General features: G+C 48.7%; 2 protein-coding genes across 2 annotated transcripts in view; one reads left to right on the top strand and one right to left on the bottom strand.

The window, feature by feature from the left end:
- Positions 1-1,544: 1,544 nt before the first annotated feature.
- On the bottom strand, positions 1,545-9,395 carry CFAP73 (cilia and flagella associated protein 73). The gene is made up of 7 exons (XM_033136128.1): positions 9,368-9,395; positions 8,071-8,219; positions 6,427-6,531; positions 6,121-6,322; positions 3,948-4,174; positions 2,839-2,997; positions 1,545-1,664 (listed from the first exon to the last, which is right to left on the bottom strand). The coding sequence occupies exons 1-7, from the start codon at positions 9,393-9,395 to the stop codon at positions 1,545-1,547; spliced, it is 990 nt and encodes a 329-aa protein (XP_032992019.1).
- Positions 9,396-14,083: 4,688 nt separating this feature from the next.
- The window catches only part of RASAL1 (RAS protein activator like 1), a 54,913-nt gene continuing 45,611 nt past the window's right edge, over positions 14,084-23,385 (top strand). The window contains exon 1 of the mRNA XM_033135992.1: positions 14,084-14,256. Within this exon, the coding sequence (XP_032991883.1) occupies positions 14,192-14,256 (65 nt within the window). The 5' untranslated portion in view covers positions 14,084-14,191. The remainder of the gene's footprint in view (positions 14,257-23,385) is intronic.

Genomic DNA, 23,385 nt, shown 5'->3' with positions numbered 1-23,385 from the left:
ACCACTGAGCCTCTTGGGCTTGCCGATCAAAAGGTTGGCGGTTCAAATCCCCGCGACAGGGTGAGCTCCCATTGCTCTTTCCCTGCTCCTGCCAACATAGCAGTTCAAAAGCACACTGGTGCAAGTAGATAAGTAGGTACTGCTGCGACGGGAAGGTAAACGGCGTTTCCGTGCGCTCTGGCTTCCATCATGGTGTCCCGTTGCGCCAGAAGTGGTTTAGTCATGCTGGCCACATGACCCAGAAAGCTGTCTGTGGACAAATGCCGGCTCCCTCGGCCTGAAAGCCAGATGAGCGCCGCAACCCCATAATCGCCTTTGACTGGACTTAACCGTCCAGGCGTCCTTGACCTTTTTACCTTAGTCCCATTTGGAAAGCACCTGTTGGAATTGATGGAGCTCACCATCTGGTGTCTGTTAAAGTCAATGGGTTGTCTCCAATGTAGCGCCACAGCAAAGTCGCCTAGCTTTATACTGTCTCTGCTGGCAAAATGGTTTTGTGCCAACAGAACGGAGACTGCCTAAGCAAGAGGACCAGCAATTTTGCTTGAGCAATCGGTTATGCAATCCGTTTGTACGGCGAGCTCCCACCAGCACAGCTGCTCTGCGTGGTTCATCAGTTGCACAACATTAGCACTCACCCACCTGCTGGTGCAATAGCTCTTTGTGCCAGCGGACAGAGAACGTTAGGGACAGACTAGGGAGTTTACTCTGATTAGAACTATAAGGGTGGATTTAGACATGGGGAAGAGTGCATTGGTTTTACTGGTTTTAAAGCTACTGGTCCTGTCCTGGTGTTTGGAGTGGGCAACAGATGTCAAGGCAACAGATGTTAAAATAAATGGGACTTGTGTCAAACTCTCCCTTGTTCAGGATTCTGACCACTCAGTTCCATTCCCCCTTTTTACGTTTTACGTTCTCCCTGCCCTCAAGATTCAGTGGCCACCGAGCACATTCTCTGTAGCAGTCCCTAAGTTGTGGAACTCCCTCACAAAGTTGCGTCTAGCACAGAGGTCGGCAAAGTTTTTGTGGCTTGGGCCGGTTCACGGTCCCTCAGATGCCGCGGTGCGCCAGAGTGCATGAACGCACTCGCGCTATTTCCAGCGTGGAGGAGGCGTGCACAGCTTCCCATTGGCTGCAGGAGCTTCCTGCAACCAATGGGAAGCCGGCCAGCGTCACAGAAGGCGGTCCCCGCTCTGCTCCGAACTGGTTTAGCGCAGTGCACGGGAGTCGGGCGGGGGGGGGGGTCCATGGGCTGGTTAAACGACCCCCCATGGGCTGCTTGCGGCCCATGGGCCTTAGGTTGCCGACCCCTGGCCTAGCACCTTCACCGCAGAGCTTTTGGCAAATGCCAAAGGCACACGTCTTCTCCCTGGCCTTTGGCAGCCGAGATCTGAGGTTTCAGGGCCCACCTTATTCCTGTGACTGTAACCTGTTTTAACTTTTCTTAATTCTGAATTTTAAAGGGCCCTGGGACCTGCTGGCTGAACAGCTGGTAATAAATTTGATGGTGATGATAATAAGCTCGCCCCAGGTGGCCGAGGTGGTTAGCTGGGGTCTGTCTCGGATCGAGATGCCACTGTTGTTTCTGGCTGAGGGACTGGCGTGGGCTCCCCTTTGCGGAAGTTGGCCAGGATGTCGTTCAAGTCCACGACGCAAAGCTCGACCTGGTGGCAACGGAGATTGATAATAAGGTTCAGTCAGGGGCAAACATTTATTTCATGATTGTAAAACAAAAAACAAACTCAAAAGTGGTTTACCAAAGAGATAAAAGAATAAAATTATCAATAAGAACAAATAAGAATAACGGAAAGACCTTTGGAACAGGTCTTAACAATAGACTAAATTTTGCCAATTTTCTGCCAGGCGAACTTCAAGGCATTTGCTATTCATAAAAGCAACCCTTAACAGCTTGGAACCAGTTTACTTGTGGGATCGCCTTGCTCCTTATGCGCCCACCTGACAGCTCCAATCTGCAGAACTGACATGATTCTGCAGATTGCACATCATAATAAATTGATAACTTAGTGGGGCAGCACCCCAACTTGGGAACTCCCTGCCTTTTGACATCGGGCAGGTGCTTCGCTATACTCTGCTATAAATATTTTTGGTTAGGCAAGCGTACCCAGACACGCAGAACGCCAGCAAGAGTTTTAAACTAGCTTTTTTTGTTTAGCTTATTGTCAATTATTTTTACATAGTTGTTGTTTAAATGTGTATATACTGACCATTTCATTGTTTTATTCTTTTTGTAAACCACTCTGAGGGTGGGGTTCTGGGGTTCTTTTCAAAAAAAATCAACCGAGGTAATCAATTTTTGTGAAATGAATAAGTGAAATGAAATAATTCAAATAAATCCCGCCCCCTGCTGAAAAACCCTATTGCCATGGTGAAGGAAGTTTTTGTTGTTTTTTTGTGAGGGGTGGTAAATGCCACCCCCTACCCCATTCTGAAGGAGATTCATACAAACAAGACCTCTTTTGGTCTAATTCTTGGGGAAGGCTTTGGGGTTTTTTTTTTGGTAAGGAACAGAGGGTGGGGTAAAGAAGGAAATTAAAGAGGAAAGGAGCGAATGTAAGAGCACTGCTGAATCAGACCAAAGGCTCAGGCAGCTGGAAAGCTGCCATTTTAAACTGCCAACAGAGCAGGCACAGTGTCGGGCGTTCAAGGACAGTGTTGGAATTTAAAACAGCAGCAGTCCAGGCCCATCAACCTCAGCGGGCCGAATATTGGTGTCTGAGCTGGTGGACCTTTCTGGGGCCCTGTTAGCTGCCCACTGCTTGCAAAGCTCCCAAGGAGCTGCTTTAAAAGGGGGGGGGGTACTTGTGCCTTCCTACTGACCACATCGAGTTGGGCTGCCGTGTCTTCCATAGGAACGTCGGCCGGCAGCTTCCTGTGCTTGGCAGCCATCTGGAAGAGGTTCAAAGCTGCCAGCTTGATCCGTCCAAGCTCCAACGTCTTGTCGGCAGCGGTGTTCTGGATGCAAACCCAGCTAGACTCCTGCAGCGGGCCGGACAAGAACAGAGAGTTAGGGGCACCTCTCGCCTCTTTCATGCATATATGAGAAACCTTTGGCCCTGCGGGTGTTGCTGAACTACGACTCCCATCAGCCCCAGCAAGCGTGGCCCATGAGCAGGGATTGTGGGAGCTGTAGTTCGGCAAAACACCTGGAGGGCCAAAGGCACCCCACATCTGCCCTGCGTTTATTCTGTTTATTTGTTCATTTATATTTGTTTATTCTGTTTATTTTCCACCTTTTTCACTATAAGGAGCTCGAGGCAGCCTGCTTGGTTCTCCCTTTCCTCATTTTAATCCCCACAACAACTTTGTTAGGTAGGTTAGTCTGAGGGGCCTTGACAGGCCCAAGGTCACTCTCAGTGAGTTTCATGGCTGAGTGGGGATTTGAACCCTGGTCTCTCACAGGTCCTAGTCTGACCCTCTAACCGCTCTACCCAAATGGCCACATTACTTTCATGCACAGAGTTTCTGAGTGCTGGGTGGGGGCAAACTACCCCAGAAGGCGCACGACGTGTCCCACCCTAGAGTTACTACCCTCCCCCCCCCCCAACATCCCCATATGCATAAAATTCTAGAAATCAGTTAGCTATTAGGGGAAGATGTATTCTACATTGCCTAGGGATGTCCCCAAAGTGAAAAGATCAGGGACAGAGTTGTTCAGCTTTTTGGGGGGGGCCCCCCCAAAAAAATGATTTGGGGCTTTTCTTTGATTTTTAAAGAATTTAAAACAAAAACAAAAATAGCCCAACTTGACATAGGGTTTTCCCTGCTATTTTGCCGATTCGGCAAAAACCCGCCTGAACGCCATTTTTCTGAGCAATTCCCAGATGTATCTGGGGAAACCCAGATGTATGGCATCCCTAGGATTGCCTGCCGATCTCTGATGGAATAGAACGGTTTTTGGCCATTTATCCTGGATCGCGTCGTCTTACCAGTTCCAGGACCCTGGCCTGGGCTTGCTCCAGCTGCGCCTGCAGTTCCGCCACCCGGTTGTTTTGCTGCAAGATCTGGTTGCTGCTTTCCTCCGTGTAGCGTTGCAGGCGGGCACGCTCCTCCTCCACGGCTTCCCGGCCAAAGAGCTCCCTCTGGGCCAACGTGGCCTGAGTGGCCATCAGAGCCTCGAACCGGGCAATCAGCTCTGGGATGTCCTGAAACTGGGATGGATAAGAGGATGGAGAGTAAACGCATCCTTGTACAGTCACCATGCAGGACTACAACTCCCATTATCCCTGACCATTAGCCATTGCTTGGCTGAGGGTGATGGGAGTCGGAGTCAAATGGGCAGGGTGCCATGTTGGCTATCCCAGCATTGAGCCTTTTGCCGGGGGGACGGGGACGGGGGAAGCTCGCAGAGGTGGATCATAATTTTTATTTTAATATTATCCTTTGTTACCTTAATTTTCTCTGTGTAATACGAATGTAACTATGGTTGATTTTAATAAATAATTTTATAATTTCAAGCTTCAAGGTGTCTTACAATATATTTCTTTACTATGTTACAGGACACAGGTAGAAATATAGATACATAAAAGAACACAAATTTCTCACTCCAAGCATTTCTGTTTTTTCGCTTAAAGAAGCTAGATTCCCAGAGGTAGCGGTGATTAATTTTTTTTCTGAAAAGGGGGCGGTTGTCCAAATAAATTTTGGAACCTCCAGGCTAGACAAAACAGTTTGACGTGGTAGAAGGCAGCCTCCACGTTCCTAAGAGGAGAGGTCCCTGCCCTGGTGAGCATACAATCTAAAATTTGACACAGGAGAAAATAAGGAATGTGGAGGAGGCTGCCATATCAGGTAAACTAAAGGCTTACCTGCCTCAGATGGGTAGGCAGTTTTTGCACCAGACTCTGCCCTGGGCCCATCACAAGCCATGAGGTTCCAGCCCTGACATCTCCAGGCAGACTTTAGGAGAGCTGTTGCCCGCTTGTGTGGACAATACCGAACTAGATGGGCCAATGGTCTGAGTTGGTATGAGGCACCTTCATGTGTTCTGATGCAGTAGGGTTTTAAAATAGATATGTATTTGAAGCTCAAGGCTGGTACAAGACACTTTGCTGCCTGAGGCAAAGGACAAGGGGGCACCTCCCGGTTCCACAGAGAGAAGCTGGTGATCAGGACAGTCGTACCTCAGCTCCCAAACGCCTTGGGAGTCGAATGTTCCGGCTCCCGAACAATCGAAAACCAGAAGTGAGTGTTCCGATTTTCAAATGTTCTTTTGGAAGCCGAACATCCACTAGAAGAAGAAGAGGAGGAGGAGGAGGAGGAGGAGGAGGAGTTTGGATTTGATATCCCGCTTTATCACTACCCAAAGGAGTCTCAAAGCGGCTAACAATCTCCTTTCACTTCCTCCCCCACAACAAACACTCTGTGAGGTGAGTGGGGCTGAGAGACTTCAAAGAAGTGTGACTAGCCCAAGGTCACCCAGCAGCTGCATGTGGAGGAGCGGAGACGCGAACCCGGTTCCCCAGATTACGAGTCTACCGCTCTTAACCACTACATCACACTGGCTCTCCGATTGGCTGCAGGAGCTTCCTGCAGTCAATCAGAAGCTGCGCTTTGGTTTCCGAACGTTTCGGAAGTTGATCAGATTCCTGGAATGGATTCCGTTCGACTTCTGAGGTACGACTGTACTAGCCGTGGGAAAGCATCCTGGGACATAGCTCAGTGCCAGAACATCTGCTATGTGTGCAGAAGGCCCCAGATCCAGTCCCCAGCATCTCCAGGTAGAGCCAGGAATGTCTGAAATACTGGAGAACAACTGATATTCAGCACAGACAATACAGTGCAGGCAATGTTCTGACTTGGTAAAAGACAGCAACCTATGTCATGATGGCCACAGCTCAGTCGTAGAGCTTCTTGCATGCAGAAGGTCCCAGGTTCAATCCCTGGCAACTCCAGGCAGGACTTGGGCAGCTGCTGCCAGTCAGTGCAGGCAGTACTGAGCTAGATGGACCAATGGATCCAATACTATAGCACAGCTTCCTATGTTCTGGCTGAAGGCCTTGACTTGTGCCAAAAACTTCACACAGGGTTTTTTTTGGGGGGGGGGGGTTCCTTCTAGCACCTCCTCTCAGGCTCAGGCTCTCTCATCTCCCCACCCTCTCACCTGCTCCGTCTTTTCCAGAACCTTCTGCAGATACTCCGGGAAGACCTTATGTCTCTCCAGCTGCCACTGCAGCTTGTCCTTCACGGCCAGCAGGTGTGCAATCTCCTCCTTGAGGCTCTCAGCTTCCGCCACTCTCTGGGCCGCTTGTTGCTTCTCCTCGCCAGCCTTCCGCAGAGCCCGGCTACGCTTGGCATCATTGTCCTACGAGAGACGGGCCTACGGATCACGAGAGCCGCACAGAGAGGCCTAGCTGCGTCCCTGCCGACCACACCACCACATAACTCATCCCCTGAGCGCTTACGGACCTTCAGGAACTTGTCAAACTTTAAAATGGACTTTTTGAGCTGGCCCTCTTTGAGCTCCAGTTCCTTCCGTCGTTGCCGCAGCTCTTCCATTTTCAACTGGAATTCCTTGGAAGGGGGGGCAAAGGAATATCAGTTGGGGAGGAGTCAGGCAGGCGAGTTTTCTCTTTCTCTTATTGGGTTACTACCTCAGTGGACGGCGGGAATGCTTTGGATGTAATTTATCTTGGTTACAGCAAAACATTTCTCAAAGTTCCCCGCATTGTTGTCGTAGTTAGCAAACTGAACACATTCAGACTAAATAATAACACACCATCACGTGGAGCTGGAGCCGGTTGGAAAACCACCCTCATCGAGGGCTGCCAATCAGTGTAAATCCACACTGAGGTACACGGGCCAGTGGCATGACTTGGTATAAGGCAGGTTCCTATGCTTGTTCCAAAGTCTAAGAAAAGGCATAGGCAAACTCAGCCCTCCAGATGTTTTGGGGCTACAGCTCCCATCATCCCTAGCTAACAGGACCAGTGTTCAGGGATGATGGGAGTTGTAGCCCCAAAACGTCTGGAGGGCTGAGTTTGCCTATGCCTGATGTAGGTTTATTATTATTATTATTAAAGATTTTCTTGGTTTACAAAGTGTGTGTAATGTCTCTCGTATTTTTCCATAAAACATTTTTACAGATCAATTTTAGTTGTTGAGACATTAGGGAGAGAGGGGGGGAAGGAAGTGGGTGGGATGGGTGGGAGGGTGGGGTGTGGAGATGATGTTTCTATTTCCCTTAATATATTTAGGATTTGGTATCAGCGTCGCTTGTGTTGTTTGCTTGTGTTTCTTTGGCGGTGAGAGGTCGCGATTGGCGTAGGGTTTGATTGTTCATTTGCGGTTGGCTGTGGTGGTCTTTGGTTTCCTGTGTGAGTGGGGTGGGTGGGTGTTTTGGATCAGGTTAGCCATATAGATTTGTATGCTGTCGGTAGATTTTTGTCATTGTCTTGTTGGGCTGTGTGTGCGATGAAGGGGGACCATACGGGGGTGAAGGTGTCTTCTTCTGTTTGTCCCCGTGCTAGTTTTAGGTTGCTGGTTAATTTTTCCAGTAGGGCTGTTTCCCATACTGCTTGGTACCATTGGTCCATGTTGACTCCTGACAGGTCTTTCCAGTGTCTGGTTATGATGTTTCTGGTTGCTGAGAGTAGATGGATTATGAGTTCCTTGTGTTGTAAGTGGGCATTATTGTCTTGGAAGATGTTTAGTAGAGCCAGTTCTGGGGTGGTTTCTAGCACTTGTTTGGTTAATTTGCATATATGTAGGTTTTTTAATATGAAGCCAAACAGTGAGGGATGGTCCATGAGGTGAATGAGGAACTGCCTCACTAACCTCATCAGCCCTCTCCCCTGACTACCTTCTTTCTTACAACCAGTCCAAAAGTTAGCCCTGGCTGTCATCTTCTTCCTCCTCCATTTCTGTGTTGCCCTTCTAGAACTCAGCAGGGAGGAGGAGGAGGAGGACAAAACAGGATCAGTCACACCTGCCTTTCAGTGCCTGTAGCACCATCTACTGTTGAACTCCCTGCCTTCTCCCCTACCACTCCCAACTGGCGCACAACTGGTCCAAGAGATGGTTTGGAGTGGTTCTCCAAAGACTTTGTATTACCTCTTTCTGGGCCAACAGAGTTTTTTCCACCTCTGCCAGTTCCCTTTGTTTCTCCAGCAGACAGCAAGCAGGGGGCAAAAAGTCATCTTCTCTTTCGGGAATTTTCCTGAAACAGGCACACAGAAGGGTGTCAAAAGCCCCGTCCAAACCTCATCTGGGAAATGCATAGTCAAGCGTCACACCACTGTACCTGCAGGCTGCATTGTCTAAGGTCACATCCACTATACACAGGAAGTGCATGGCTTCCCCCAGAGAATCCTGGGAACTGTGGTTTGTTAAGGACGCTGGGAACTGTAGCTCTGCACATTTCCGAGCACAATTCAAAGTGTTGGTGCTGACCTTTGAAGTATACCTGAAGGAGCGTCTCCACCCTCATTGTTCAGCCCGGACACTGAGGTTCAGCTCCAAGGGCCTTTTGGCAGTTCCCTCACTGCGGGAAGTCAAGTTACAGGGAACCAGGCAGAGGGCCTTCTTGGTAGTGGCACCCGCCCTCTGGAACGCCCTCCTATCAGATGTCAAGGAAATAAACAACTATCTGATTTTTAGAAGACATCTGAAGGCAGCCCTGCTTAGGGAGGTTTTAAAAGTTTGATGTTTTATCGTGGTTTTAATATTCTGTTGGGAGCTGCCCAGAGTAGCTGGGGAAACCAAGCCAGATGGATGGGGTATAACTAATAATAATAATAATAATAATAATTAATGTTTTATTATCATCTGTCAAAGTTGTAGGCCACATTCACTTTATACACTTAATGCTCTATGACACTTAAACAGTCGTGGCTTCCCCCAGAGAATCCTGAGAACTGTGGTTTGTTAAGGATCTGTGACACACACACACACACATACACACCCCCCATTCCCCCTCACAGAGCTACAGTTCTAAAGCTTCCTGGGAAGGCAGATTGCTTGCAAAAACTTTCTGGAATTGTAGCTCTGCGAGGGAAATGGTGAGGATCTCCAAATAACTCTCAGCACCCTTAACGAACTTCAGTTCCCATCATTCTTTGAGCGAAGTCCTGCTTGTTAAAGTGGTAAAGGTAAAGGGACCCCTGACCATTAGGTCCAGTCGCGGACGACTCTGGGGTTGCGGCACTCATCTCCCTTTACTAGCCAAAGTAGCCGGCGTACAGTTTCCGGGTCATGTAGCCAGCATGACTAACCCGCTTCTGGCGAACCAGAGCAGCGCACAGAAACGCCGTTTACCTTCCCGCCAGAGTGGTACCTATTAATTTACTTGCACTTCATGCTTTTGAACTGCTAGGTTGGCAGGAGCAGGGACTGAGCAACGGGAGCTCACCCAGTCGCGGGGATTCGATTCTTTCCATGGGCGTAGTCAGGATTTTTGTTGGGGGTGCAAGCCTTTGTTGGGGGGGGGGGCAGAACCTCATATTTGTATTGATTTGTATTATTTTTTTCCTGATTTAGGGTGGGGGGGAGCAACTGCCCCCTGCCCCACCCCATGGCTACGCCCATGATTATTTCAATGCCCCACTTGGGAATCGATCCTGCGTCCTGGGACTTTTTGCACTAGCAAAGCGCGTTGCTCTATCGCTGAGCTAAGGCCCTTTCTTTTAACCCTTGCGGAACCTTCTCCCGCTACTGTACAGTCAGTACAGTCTTCAAGCCCGTGTCCCTTCTCTCTTTGACCCTTCCCCGCCCCCCCAAAAAAACACAACAACCCCCACTTACATCATTTGCAGTTTGTCTCGTAAAGCCGCGCGCACTTTTTCCTCCAAATCCGATTCCGAAGCCATCGCCGCTCGTCCAAAGCCTCCCTTTCCTTTCCTGCGGCCGAACTTGCAGCCCGCGAAAGAAGAGGAACAAAACAATAATAGGCGAAGCAGACTTTTTTTTTTATTGCCGGAGCAGCGCGAGCCCCAGCTGCCCGTTGCTAAGGAGACGGCCTGCACAACGTTCTGTTGCCAAGGCGACGCGTCCGCCAGAGCTGAGCTGAGCTGCGCGTGGACGTCTTTTTTTCCTCCCATAGTAAAGTAAAATAGCTCAATGGCGAAAGAAGGCGCGCCTTTCTCGCAGTCTCTTCCCCCCCCCCCTATTATGCATTACACTTTTTAAACATCTATTCATTTATTTTTCTATTATAAATGTGGGGTTTTTTTTCCTGCACCGCTGCCCAAACTGGCTGCATTCTAACATCTTCGCTCTAGAGCAGGGATGGGTGGCCTTTTGGCCTGCAGAACTACAGCTCCCATCAGCCCCAGCAAGTGTAGCCAATAGCTAGGGGTGATGGGAGTTGTAGTTTGTGGTTGCATTTGTAAACGGCTTTGAGGTCCCCCACCCCCACCCCTCAATGCAGCGGTGTATAAATCTGGTGAAATAAAACAAACACCTGGAGGGAATTCTGGATGCTAAATACACACTGTTCACCTAAAGCACACACACCAAAGAATAATGGGAACTAGTTTATCTCTCACAGAGCTTTCCTTCCCAGCACTCTTGAAAACTACAGTTCTCAGGATTCGGGACGGGGCAGGTGCTTTAAAATTGACACACACCAAACTGAAGCTCCTCAGATTCCTTTGGGACTCGTTGGGGAAATGTAAAGCGTGCAAAATGTTTATAGCGCTAATGTAGGGAAATGGCTGTGGCTCAGTGGTCAGAGCATCTGCTTTGTATGCAGAAATTGAGGTTCAAGTTGCAAGTTCAATCCTCAGTATTTCCAGTTAGGCTGGGGAAGTGTCTGAAAACCCTTGGAGAGCTACTGCCAGTCTGTGTAGACAATTCTGAGCTAGATGAACCACGGGTCTGACTCAGTATAAGGCTTAGATTAGAATGATTTGCTTACTGTAACAGTAAGCATGTGTCCTTTTATTTATCAGTCTAGTGGTGCGATCAATATGTTCATTAAGTAACTTAAGATAATCATTGCTATTATCTGGGCTACTCCCACTTCAGGTAGGGTGATTTTTTTTAATAAAATCAAATCAAATCCAAAATAATAATCAAAATATTTTTCGCACCGGACTTTTGAAAGCAGAGATAATTGGGAGAGAAACGCAGCAGAGAGATCCAGGCTGGCTGGATCCTGTCAGAAATTAATAAGTCTCCTGTTAGACACAAACCTCAAGCCTGAGTGCGTCTTCTAAAGTTTCTCACCCACGCACTGCAATTAAGAATGCCACTAATGATGAGTGAGAAATGGATTCCGGGGCCCAGGAAGAAAACAGGATGTTTGTCCTGTCAATTCCTCCTCCTGCAAAAGATCTCAGGGCCAAACGCAGAGTTGGAAGGAAAGCAAGGGCAATTTAACTCTTCACGTCTTCTTTTTGTAGTAAAATGGTTTTGTGGAAGTCAGCACAAGGGCCACATTTCCCCCCATGGGCAACCATTTGGGGGCCGCATGCCAGGACTGGCAGGAACCGAGCCACAGGCATAGAATCCTAGAATTGTAGAGTTGGAAGGGGACCCCGAGGGTCATCTAGTCCAACCCCATGCAATGCAGGAATCTTTCACCCTCAACCTTGAGATTAAGAGTCTCATGCTCTACCAAAGGAGCTGTCCTTCAGACATGGCACCTCTATGGAGCCAGCTGTATTCCAGCCACACAAAAGCCAGAGGTTTACACACACACACACACACACAAACCACACACACACCAACCATCTCTCCATCCCTCATCTAGGCAAGCAAAAGCCATTATCATGAGACACTCCAGATTCCAGCCGGATGATAGCACTCCAGAGAGCAGAGGAGGACTGGGGAGGGGTGTGGCTTGTGGGGAGACATGGCTCTTAGAGTCCCTGGAGGGCTGCATTTGGCCCCTACACCTGGGATTCACCAGCTCTGATATAAGTCAAGAGAGCAACAGCTATAGGAGAAACTAATCACAATTAACAGTCCATTAGACCTCATGCATAGACCTGTCCCCTAGATATTCCCTGTTGCATAACTGGCTGTGCAACACACTTCCACTGGTTAGGTTTCCCCCTAATGTTTTGTATGGTTGTTGCACTCTAGCACATGAACAAGAGGAATGGTGTTGCAATATGAAATCTAGTGCAACACTAGATTTCATATTGCAACACGATTCCTCTTGCCCTTGTGCTAGTGCAACAGCCATGCAGAATGTTAGGGGGGGACCAAACCAGGGGGACACTGCCCCCCAAAGCAGTCCTCAGTGAACCCAGAACACTGAATGTCTGTTGGCAGAAGTCATTGGAAAACTGATTTTTTTATGGACTGGCTGGATGCACGAGAGTGGTGGTGGTGGGGGGGTCACCAGCTGAGGAACCCCCAGGGGAAGGAAGCTGAGAGCCTGGGGAGTGCTGGTGGAAAGACTATTAGTGGTCAGAGGGAGAAGAAGGAGCAGATGGGGAGGAGGAGACGTCGGAAGTTGAAGAGGCGACAGGGTTTAGTGAGCAGGAAGATGCTGGGGAAGAGAGCAGTCTAGGATCAGAGACAGGAGGGGACAAGGGCCAAGAGACAGAGATGAGGCAGACTGCTGAAGGAGCCAGGGAACAAAGAGAGAGAAGAAAAGGGAGCCTTAGACTGCTGGGAGGGGAACTGCAACTGTCTCATTGGGGCAAGACCTACAGGGAAGAGCTGCTGTCATCACTGGGCCTGCACTGTTTCGGTTTCTTTGAATTAAAGAGTTAACTTCACTGACACCGGTGTTTGTTTTTTTATTGCTGACATACTTCTGACACCTATGTCCAGGTCCAGGGTGCTTAGCTGAACAGGGATGGGGAACCTGCCACACCCTTCAGATGTTATTGGACTCCAGCTCCCATCAGCCCCGGCCACGATGGTCAATGGTCAGGGGGTGATGGGAGTTGTAGTCCAACAGCATCTGGAGAAGCACAGGTTTTCCCCCCAGACCCCAGTTTGGGGCTTTAAAGGCCACAACCAGCACCTTGAATCAAGCTTGGAAACGAACTGGTAGCCAATGCAACTTTCACTACCCTGACTGGTCTGCGGCACATAGTTCCTCGTAACTGTTCAGATCTAGCTTTCCAAGGACAGCCCCTCCGGCGACACATTACAGCAGCAGCCTCTAACTTGGACCCTGTGATCATCCTCTATGATGGGAGCAGGGAGTTTTTTTCAGCCGGAACTCAGTTCCGGCATCCCTCAGGTGTGCACCATTGCCATTAAAAGAGAACAAGGGAGGCATACACTGTGAGTTCCAGCACCTCTTTTTCTAGAAAAATAGCACTGTATGGAAAGATCGGCAGGGCAGCAACACAAAACCCTTTTCAGTGGTGGCCCACTTCTTGAGGAATGCTCTTTTCAGGGAGGAATGTGTGGTGCCATCATTACTTATCTTTAAGCACCAACCCAAACTGTTTCTTTTCTGTCGTTTGGCTTCTAATCTGGCCTCTTTCGGTTGGGGGTTGGCGGGATGCCTGAGCCCTGCCTTTTAAAAAAAAAAACATGAAGGAGTTTTCGATTTTTCTGTGTTTTGCTTTCATGCCAGCCCTAGTCCATGGCTGTGGGGCATCCGGCTACCCCCTGCTGGAAGCAGAACACTGGGGCTGGGAGAACAGATCCAGCAGGGCAGTTTCTTAACACTCCGGAGAACGTTGCTTCTTCTTCTTCTTCTTCTATTATTATTATTATTATTATTATTATTATTATTATTATTATTATTATTATTATTATTATTATTATTATTAGCAAAGGAACAAACGCCCTCCACCCCCGACAACCAACGGAACGGAGCTCCGCCGCTTCCCTTTTCGGCCTCTAGGAGGCGGGCCAGCTTCACACTCTTCCGCCCGGCCACCTGTAGCCGCAGCCGAGGAGCGCCTGGCATTTAACAAGGGGAGCGAAGGCAGCCAGCTCGACAGGCGGGCGCTCTTGCCTGTTGAACTCCGCGGAGAAGGAGATCGCCACCTGGCCGGACCGGTTCCCCAGCCCAGCCTGCCTCTCTCTCCCGTCTTGCCTGGCTGGCTGGCTTCTGGAGGAGGAGGAGGAGGCTTTTCTGCTGACTGGAAAAAGCCCCTTCGCCTTGCAATCCGGCGGGAGGGATCAAAGGCAGGCGAGGCGCGGCGCGGCTGCTGCGGCTGGACGGCCGTCGAGGATCGGCGCTCCATGCAGCCCGCGGACCGTCGGTGAGCGCTGCTGCACCGGCCGCCGCCAGTGCGCCTCCGCCGGCCTCGTTATGGCCAAGAACACGTCGCTGCACTTCCGCGTGGTGGAGGGAAGGGACCTGCCGGCCAAGGACGTGTGAGTGCCGGCCCGCGTCGTCGAGACCCCCCCCCTCCTTTCCCCGCTAAACCCCTCCGGACGGCCCCCGCCTGCCGTCCGAAGCTGAGCTCCGTCTCCGCTGCGCCGTGGACTGCCGACTAGACGGCGCCTCTTTTTGTTTTCCCCCACAGTGGGGTCTGGCTCTTCTCCCTCCCCACCCAACCGCGACGGTCCAAGAGGGCGGCAGGGCTAGGAAGCGCCTCTTTTGGATCTGCACTGCAGGGGGTTGGACTAGACTAGAGGATCCTTGGGGATCCCTTCTATGACCGGCTGCTGGAGGGCACTGGTTGTCTTGGCTGTCTTGCCCCCCGACGGCACCACTGCCGGGGTTAAATTCCAGTTTATTTTTCGGGCTGGGTGGTGGAGGTGTTGGGAAGCTCATTTTAGTGGGCCGCTTCCTCCTGGCCATCCCTACTCTCTCCCCGCGGCCCCGTCCCCCGTCTGTGGTCCCCGATCCCCACGACTACAGAAGGTTGAGTAGGTGGTGGCAGCGGGGGTGGCGGTGGGGGTGGGAAGTTCCTTCTGTTCTTGCTCACTGCGTGGGCGCGGGGAGGCAGGTGGCGACCGCTCGGGAGCGTAAGACGAGCCCCTCTGCTGGGTCACAGCGAAGGTCTCTCTCCTGCAGCTCCTCGAGGGGAGGGAGCGGAGGGCTTCCGGGGGATCCAGCAGGCGAGATGAGAGCCCGGATCCTCTCCAGCCTCCTGACCCTCAGCAAACCGAGGAGCGTCATAGACTCGTAGAGTTGGAAGGGACCCTGAAGGTCCTCAGTTCAACTCCCTGAAATGCAAGAATATAATGCAGGTGCCCGTGACGGGGATCGAACCTGCAACTTTGGCATCATCAGCACTACTCAGCTGAGCTGTCCTGTCGGTGGCTTTCGTCCATCATGCTGATATTGACAGAGCGTCTGCTGCTCTGCGTGCAGAAGGCTCCGAGTTCACTTCGAGGCATCTCCAGGCTAGGGCTGGAAGAGTCCCTGTCTGAAACTGTGGAGAGTCGCTGCCAGTCAGTGTAGGCAGTGCTGAGCTAGATGGACCAAGGGACTCATTTAGTAAAAGGCAGCTTTCTGCATTCCTATGTCTTAAGGGAAGTGCCTTAGCTCAGGGGTGGAACATCTGCTTGGCTTGCAGAAGGTCCCAATGGCATCTCCACGAAGGGCTGGGAGTGTCCCCTGCCTGAAATGGCTGCCAGTCAGTGTAGTACTTAGATGGCCCGATGGATTTAATATATAAGGTATATATTAAGGAGGTTGCTCCAAGTTTGGGTGTGATTTTTTTTAAAAAATGTTTACAATAGTTTTTAAACTATTTTTTAATGCTGATAATCTTTTTAATATTTTTTATTGAGAAATAAAAAGTACACACTTACAAGGGCACAGAGTAAGACAGAAAGAAGAAGAAACAAGAAATAGTACCCAAACAAAACAGAAAAAAGGATATTGTGTACATTACAAAAAAGGGGGAAAAACTTGTTATTAATCTAATACGGTATTTATAAAAAAGAATTCCAAATTTTGTTAAATTTGTCCATGACAAGTCTACGTTTGCACACAACTTGTTTATGTGTAGAGAGTTTGTACTTATCTTCAATCCATTGAAGATGGATTTTTATTTTTCCAGTTCATCAATATCAGTCTTTTTGCCATAGTAAGAATCCATTCAGATTGTCCCTTTGTTAATCCCCTTTGGAAGCCATCCCAGGTTGGCAGCTGTCACTACGGCCACCTGATATAAAGTCCAATTAGATCATGGGTCCCTCTAGCTCAATATTGTCTACACTGACTGGCAGCAGCTCTTCAGGATTTCACACAGGGAGCCTCTCCCAGCTCGAGCTGGACATGCCGGGGATTGAACCTGAGACGTTCTTGCATGCAAAACAATTTGCCCTACCTCTGAGCCACAACCTTTCCTCAATTCTGTACTTTTAAGGGTGTGAAGCGGAGCAGCTTTGGCAGCTGCCCAGCAATCCTGCATTGCAGGGGGTTGGACTGGATGACCCTTGGGGACCCTTCCAAATTCTACAAGTCTATGCTTCTATGCCAGCTCCAACACAGATTCAAACACTGCTTGGCAGGTTTCCTGTTGCCACCAAAGGGTCGTTACCGAAGGGTCAATCCTGTGTCTGTTTACCATGCCCTGTTGAACACAGGGAGACCAACGCTTGAGTAAATATTATTATTATTATTATTATTATTATTATTATTATTATTATTATTAAGAGTTTATATACTGCCCTATACCCGGAGGTCTCAGGGTGGTTCACAAAAAAAGATCACAACATAAAGGTGTGTGATGAAGGCACCAGGCAAACTTCCCTGGGGAGAGCATTCCACAGACAGGGAGCCACTGCAGAGAAGGCCCCATTCTTGTGTTGCCACCCTTCAGACCTCTCGAGGAGGAGGCACACGAAGGATGGCCTTGGAAGATGATCTCAGGGTCCAGGTAGGTTCATATGGAAAGAGGCGAGATATTGTGGTTCTGAGCTGTTTAAGGCTTTATAGGTCAAAACCAGCACTTTGAATCGGGCCCGGAAACTAATTGGTAGCCAGTGCAGCTGGATCAGGATCAGTGTAATATGCTCAAACCGTCTTGCTCCGGTGAGCAACCTGGCCGCTGAGTTCTGCACTAGCTGAAGTTTCTGAAGCGTCTTCAGAGGCAACCCTACCTATAATGCATTGCAGTAATCTAACCTTGAAGTTACCAGAGCATAGACAACAGTAGTTAGTCTGTCCCTGTCCAGTCGCGTGTCTACGAAGAAGTAAGCCCCATGGACATCAGTGGGACTTACTCCCAAGTAAGTGCTTACAGGGTTGCAGGCTTAGCCTTTTTTGCCTCCGTGATATACAACCATAATAAGCTGTTTTATACTGAATTGGACTGTTGGTCCATCTAGCTCAGCTTTGCCTGCACTGACTGGCAGCTGCTTTCCAGGGTTTCAGGCAGGACTCTCTACCTGGAGACGCCAAGGACAGAACCTGTGACCTTCTGCTTGCAAAGCAAGAGGTTTCTCAGCAGCTATTAATCAAGATAACAGAATCTCCACATTCAGGGAAAGTGTACCTCTGGATTTTTATCTCCTTATGAAATGCATCTCGAACCCATCTTTCAGGGCACAAATGTGGGTTTTGATGTAACTCTAAGGCACACCATGGCTTAGCTTTGGGTACAATAGCAAGCAGGGCAGCAGCAGGAGTGTTTGCTCATTTGTGTGAAACTATGGTTTGGCTTTGCTTTATGTACAAACCGTTAGCAGTTTGTTAAGGCCACTGGGAATTGTTGCCCTGGCAGAAGGGGGGCATTAAATGGATTGGGACCAGCAAACTTGGGGGAGCACCTTACCCCACATGCATCCACTCAACGGTTTGTATCTGCAAAACTGGCACAGTTCCAGATGCCACACGATACTCATTGATTAATCTCTGAGTGTGGCAGCAGCTATACTTTGGAACTCCCTGCCTCTTGACATCAAGCAGGTGTCTTTGCTGCACCCTTTTTCAGAGCCCACTTAAAACTTTTTTGTTTAGGCAAAGCCTATCCAGACTTACAGATATTGACATGTCAACGACTGTTCATTTTAATTCTCTTTAAATGTTTTTAACTGGGGGTTTTTTTAAAAAAAAAATTGATAATTTTAATATTTCTCACAAAACCCTTATAGGGTTTACCATAGTCAAGTGGTATATAAAAATCTCTTTTTAAAATAAATAAGATTTGCAAATACAGTAAACAAAACATCAAACTAAAATACATCACATGACTGCTTTTAATTGTGTGTTTTAAAGTGAAATAATACAAATAAACTACGGTTCCCAGGATTTTGGAGGGAAACCCATTTGCTTTAAATGTGTGTTCCGAATGTGACTAGATCAGTCTCAGCATGTGAGTTGTTTTTAAAGTAGTTCTGTTTTTAAGGACACAATCTGAACCCAGATCTTGGGGGGGGGGGGGAAACAGGGCTTGTGTGCAGTCACACACACACACACACACACACACACACACACACAATCTCTCTCTCTCTCTCTCTCTCTCTCTCTCTCTCTCTCTCTCTCTCTCTCACACACACACACACACACACACATACACTTGTGTTCTCCCAAGCCAGCTAGCTAAGTAGAAAGCTGCTGTGAGTCGGGCTCATGGCATTTTGCTGTTTCCATGGATGTAGTGACATCTCCTTGAGCTGCTTGCTTCAGAGCCTAGCTAACAAGATTTCAGGGGAGGAGGGAACAAAGGGTTCCTCTTCAAAGCAGGGATCGGCAACATGCGGCCCTCCGGTGAATTTCAAAAGGCCCCTGTCTGTGTGGCTGCTTGGCTCGGGCATCTGGTAACCTGCAGGAAGCCTCTGTAGAGCTGCCAATGGGGATAGTGGCTGTTGCTTGTGGGCTTCCCCAAGGGGTGTGTGTGTGTGGTTGGACACTGTGAGAACAGGATGCTGAATTAGATGGCCTGATTCAGCAGGGCTCTTACTGGGCAGTAGGCGAAGTAGAGAAAGAAGGATGTGTCGGAGACAAAGGGGAAGAGAAAGAGAGGAAAGGGGTGTCGGGAAGAGGCAGGGGTGCCAACTAGAATAAAATATGGGTGGGTGGGAGTCCCAGGTAAGCACCGCCCTGCATAATTGATCACACGACATGGCGTGTACACAGCATTTGAATGGCAATGCCTATTCACTTTGGGGTGGGGGCAGGGGGCAGCCCCTTCAAATAATTTACTGGGGGTGGGGTGGGCAAAGGGACCCAGTACCGGATTTAGGTTTGATGAGGCCCTAAGCTACTGAAGGTAATGGTGCCCTTGCATTATAAGTCCAGTCTATGCAGAATGTAGGCATCCTATATATAGAAATGAGCAAACCAGTGATATTTTAGGGAGCAGGCTAGCAGGCGGGGCCCATTACTTACATCATAGGAGCCTACACAACACAAAACACGGTTGCTGTATGTAGGTTTTATTTTATTTTATTTTTATCTTATCTTTTGGAAACATACATCCAATTCCCCCTTTAATTTTTTTTGGGGGCCCCCCAAGAAAGTGGGTCCCTAAGCTATAGCTTGTTTAGCTTATACATAAATCCGGCACTGAAGGGACCTTGGCCCCTAAGAGTTGGCTCCTCTTGGGACAGGGAAAGAAAGAAAGAAAGAAAGAAAGAGAAGAACAGAATGAAAGGGGGGTCAGAGAGAGCGAGAGAGAGAGAGAGAGAGAGAAGAACAGAATGAAAGGGGGGTCAGAGAGAGAGAGAGAGAGAGAAAGAGAGAAAGAAAGAGAAGAAAAGAATGAAAGGGGGGTGAGAGAGAGAGAGAGAGAGAGAGAGAGAAAGAAAGAAAGAAAGAAAGAGGTAGTAGTCGTCCCACTGTCCCATTCACTGTGTGTCTGCATTCCCCCTAATACCACTGAGGAAATGCAACTCTCAACAAGAGGGGGGGGGGGGAAATTGGCTTTCCTACTGCTGCTTTAATGAACCAACTATTTAAATGGCACCAGTTCCCTAGAACAGCCAAACACTATTGTAGTGGCTTAGAGACAGCACTGCCAAGGCAGGGAGTCCCTGGTTCAAATCTTGCAACTACCACCAGCCTGCTGGGATCCTGGGGCAAGATGCCCCTCTCAACCTCAGCCCCTCCTTTCAATATGGGGAAATAATAACACCAGCTCACATTACATTGTTGTTGCGAGGACTGCAGCAAGAAAAATACAAATATGTATTTGGGTTGTATATCTAACATGCATCTTATTCAGAGAAGGTGCATTGAGGATAATGAACTCAGCTCCCTTCAGTCCATTGTTTCCAGTGGGTCTACTCTGAGTAGGCCTTAGTTGGATATTGTTATTATTAATTTCTAAGCTACAACACTCTTTTTGAGCAGCGATCTTGCCTAACCCCTTAGAGTTGAGGAGGCTGAATTAAGTTACTATTATTAGTTATCAAGTTACAATCCAGGCTGATATGAATCTATAAATAATAGAGGGGGCGGAGAGGTTGGCCATAATGATATGTTGCACTGCGATGGCAGCCGATGAGAATTCAGCCATGCATGCGGCAGCAAGGCTGGGAAGAGAGGGGCATTTTGTATTTTCCCGATTTGTAGCTCTCTAGCTTCTGGGTGACTTGTGCCAAATTTAAAAACAAACAAAGAAAAACTGCAGGAATGGAAACCTCCAGAGGTGAGAAAACCCCAGAGATGAATGGCAGAATTAAGCATTTAAAGCTGCAGCTTCAGGTCCAGCATAAGAACATCAGAAGAGGCTGCTGGATCAGGCCAATGGCCCATCTAGTCCAGCATCCTGTTCTCACAGTGGCCAACTTATTGCCTGTGGAACTCCTGTAACAGGATTCGAACACAAGAGCCCTCTCCCCTCCTGTGGTTTCCAGCAACTGTTATTTAGGATCATAGTAACTAAACCACAGAGCCAAGGGCTTGCTGATCAGACGGTCGGCAGTTCGAATCCCCACGATGGGATGAATTCCCGTTGCTCGGTCCTTGCTCCTGCCAACCAAGCAGTTCGAAAGCACGTCAAAGTGCAAGTAGATAAATAGGTACTGCTCCAGCGGGAAGGTAAACGGCGTTTCCATGTGCTGCTCTGGTTCACCAGAAGCGGCTTAGTCATGCTGGCAACATGACCTGGAAGCTGTACACCGGCTCCCTTGGCCAATAAAGCGAGATGAGCGCCGCAACCCCAAAGTCTTCTGCGACTGGACCTAATGGTCAGGGGTCCCTTTACCTTTACCTTTAACTGTATCTAACTGTGGAGGCAGAGCACAGGTGTCATGAGTAGTAGCCATTGATAGCCCTCTCCTCCAGGCATTTGTCGAATCCTCTTTTAATGCTGTCTAGGTTGGTGGGCATCATTGCCACTTGTGGGAGCCAGTTCCATAGTTTAACTATGAAGAAAGGCTGTCTTTTATCTGTCCCAAATCTTCCAACATTTAGCTTCGTTGGACGTCCACGAGTTCTACCGTTATGAGGGAGGGAGAAATGCTTTTCTCTATCTATTTCTCTCCCCCCCCCATGCAACGCTTAATTTTATAAGCCTCTGCCATGTCACTTCTTGCTCGCCTTACCTCTAGGTTAAAAAGCCCCCCCAAATGCTGCACCTTTCCTCATTCGGGAGTCTTTCCATCTCTCGATTGCTTTGGTTGCCCTTTTCCAAACCTTTTCCAATTCTGCAATATCTGTTTTGAGGCGAGGCGACCAGAACTGTAATACCGTATTGGCCTGAATATAAACCTCACTCCCCTCCCCCAAATTCCGACTGTGAAAAGTTAAAGTGTGGCTTATAATCACAACCTTATGGTATGAATCCAGGAGCGCGGGGCAAACAGTACCAGGAGAGCGGCAAAGCGGTGTCCGCCCCATGTGTAGTCTCCCCCATCCTCTCCCCCAAGGCCTGGAAGGGAGAGAGCGAGGAAGGGGAAAGGCCACCAGCAATGCAGCGTGGCTCCCTGTGTCCCCCCCCCCCCCCGTATGCAGCCAGGAGCAGCAAGGAAGGGAGCGGCTTATATTTTGGTATTTTTTTATTTTGCCCCTCCAATTTTAAAGGTGTGGCTTATTTTTGGGTGTGGCTTATATTTGGGCCAATACAGTATAATAATAATAATAATAATAATAATAATAATAATAATAATAATAATAATAATAATATATTACTTATACCCTGCCCATCTGGGCGCTCTCCCCGGCCACTTTGGGTGGCTCCCAAGAGAATATTAAAATCACAATAAAACATCAAACATTAAAAACTTCCCTAAACAGGGCTGCCTTCAGATGTCTTCTAAAATCCAGATAGTTGTTTATTTCCTTGACATCTGATGGGAGGGCGTTCCACAGGGCGGGTGCCACTACCAAGAAGGCCCTCTGCCTGGTTCCCTGTAACCTCACGTCTTGCAGTGAGGGAACTGCTAGAAGACCATCGGTGCTGGACCTCAGTGTCCGGGCTGAACGATGGGGGTGGAGACGCTCTTTCAGGTATATAGAGCTGAGGCCGTTTAGGGCTTTGAAGGTCATCACCAACACTTTGAATTGCACTCAGAACCGTACTGGGAGCCAATGAAGGTCTTTCAGGACCGGTGTTATATGGTCTCGGCGGCCGCTCCCAGTCACCAGTCTAGCTGCCGCATTCTGGATTACAGTAATTGCAGTTTCTGGGTCACCTTCAAAGGTAGCCCCATGTAGAGCGCATTGCAGTAGTCCAAGCAGGAGATAACTAGAGCTGTACACACAATACTCCAAATGTGGTTGCACCATAGATCTGTATAATGGCATTATGATACTGGCAGTTCTATTTTCAACATCCCAGGTCCTAAATGAGTGGGTCTTCCTGGTTGCTCCATCCTGTGGAACGACCTTCCCTCTGCCCTGTGTCAAGTAGCAACCAGCAGTTGCGTCAGATGCCTCGTAAAGACTTATCTCTTTGGCCTGGGATTTTCATGACCCGTAAGATTAGACTCTGATTTATATGCGCAAATCCTCTGAATTCATTCTTTTTATTTGTTTTTATGCTCTTTTATTGACTTTACGGCTGTATTTGCGTGTTAACGGAAATTGGTTCTTTGCATTGTACACAGCATATGCTGCTTAGAGGGGTTTACAAACTATGAAGTGGTTTAGAAAGGCTTTTTAAATGAATAAATGGCCACCAGCCATGGTGGCTGTGTTCTGCCTGCATGGCCTGCTGGAAGCAGTGATGCTTCTGAATAACAGTTGCTAGAAACCACAGGAGGGGAGTGAGATCTTGTGGTCAGCTGCTACTTGAGCATCTGGTTGGCCACTGTGAGAACAGGATGCAGGGCTAGATGGGCCATTGGCCTGATCCAGCAGAGCTCTGCTTATGCTCTTGAACCAATCTGTCCCTTAGATCTCTCTCCCTACCAGGCCATATGCTGTCCCCAGCTTAGGGGTGTAGTGTGGAGGGGCAGGGGGACTATGGCCAACGGGTACACAATTTTGAGGAGTCGCAAAGCAGGAACCCCGACAGAGCTGCCGGCTTCCACAGAGACTGGTACTGCTTTTTAAACATTTTATTTATGCTTTTCAGTTTCATACATTTCAGTCATTTTACAATCATTTTAACATTTCAAAACTTTACTTCCTTCCCCCTCTTTTTGCAGTTCCTTAAA

This window comes from Lacerta agilis, chromosome 17 (assembly GCF_009819535.1).
Source record: "Lacerta agilis isolate rLacAgi1 chromosome 17, rLacAgi1.pri, whole genome shotgun sequence".
Taxonomy (NCBI): Eukaryota; Metazoa; Chordata; class Lepidosauria; order Squamata; family Lacertidae; genus Lacerta; species Lacerta agilis.
The sequence above is the reverse complement of the archived record's forward strand: the minus strand, read 5'-3'. Positions and strand labels throughout refer to the sequence as shown.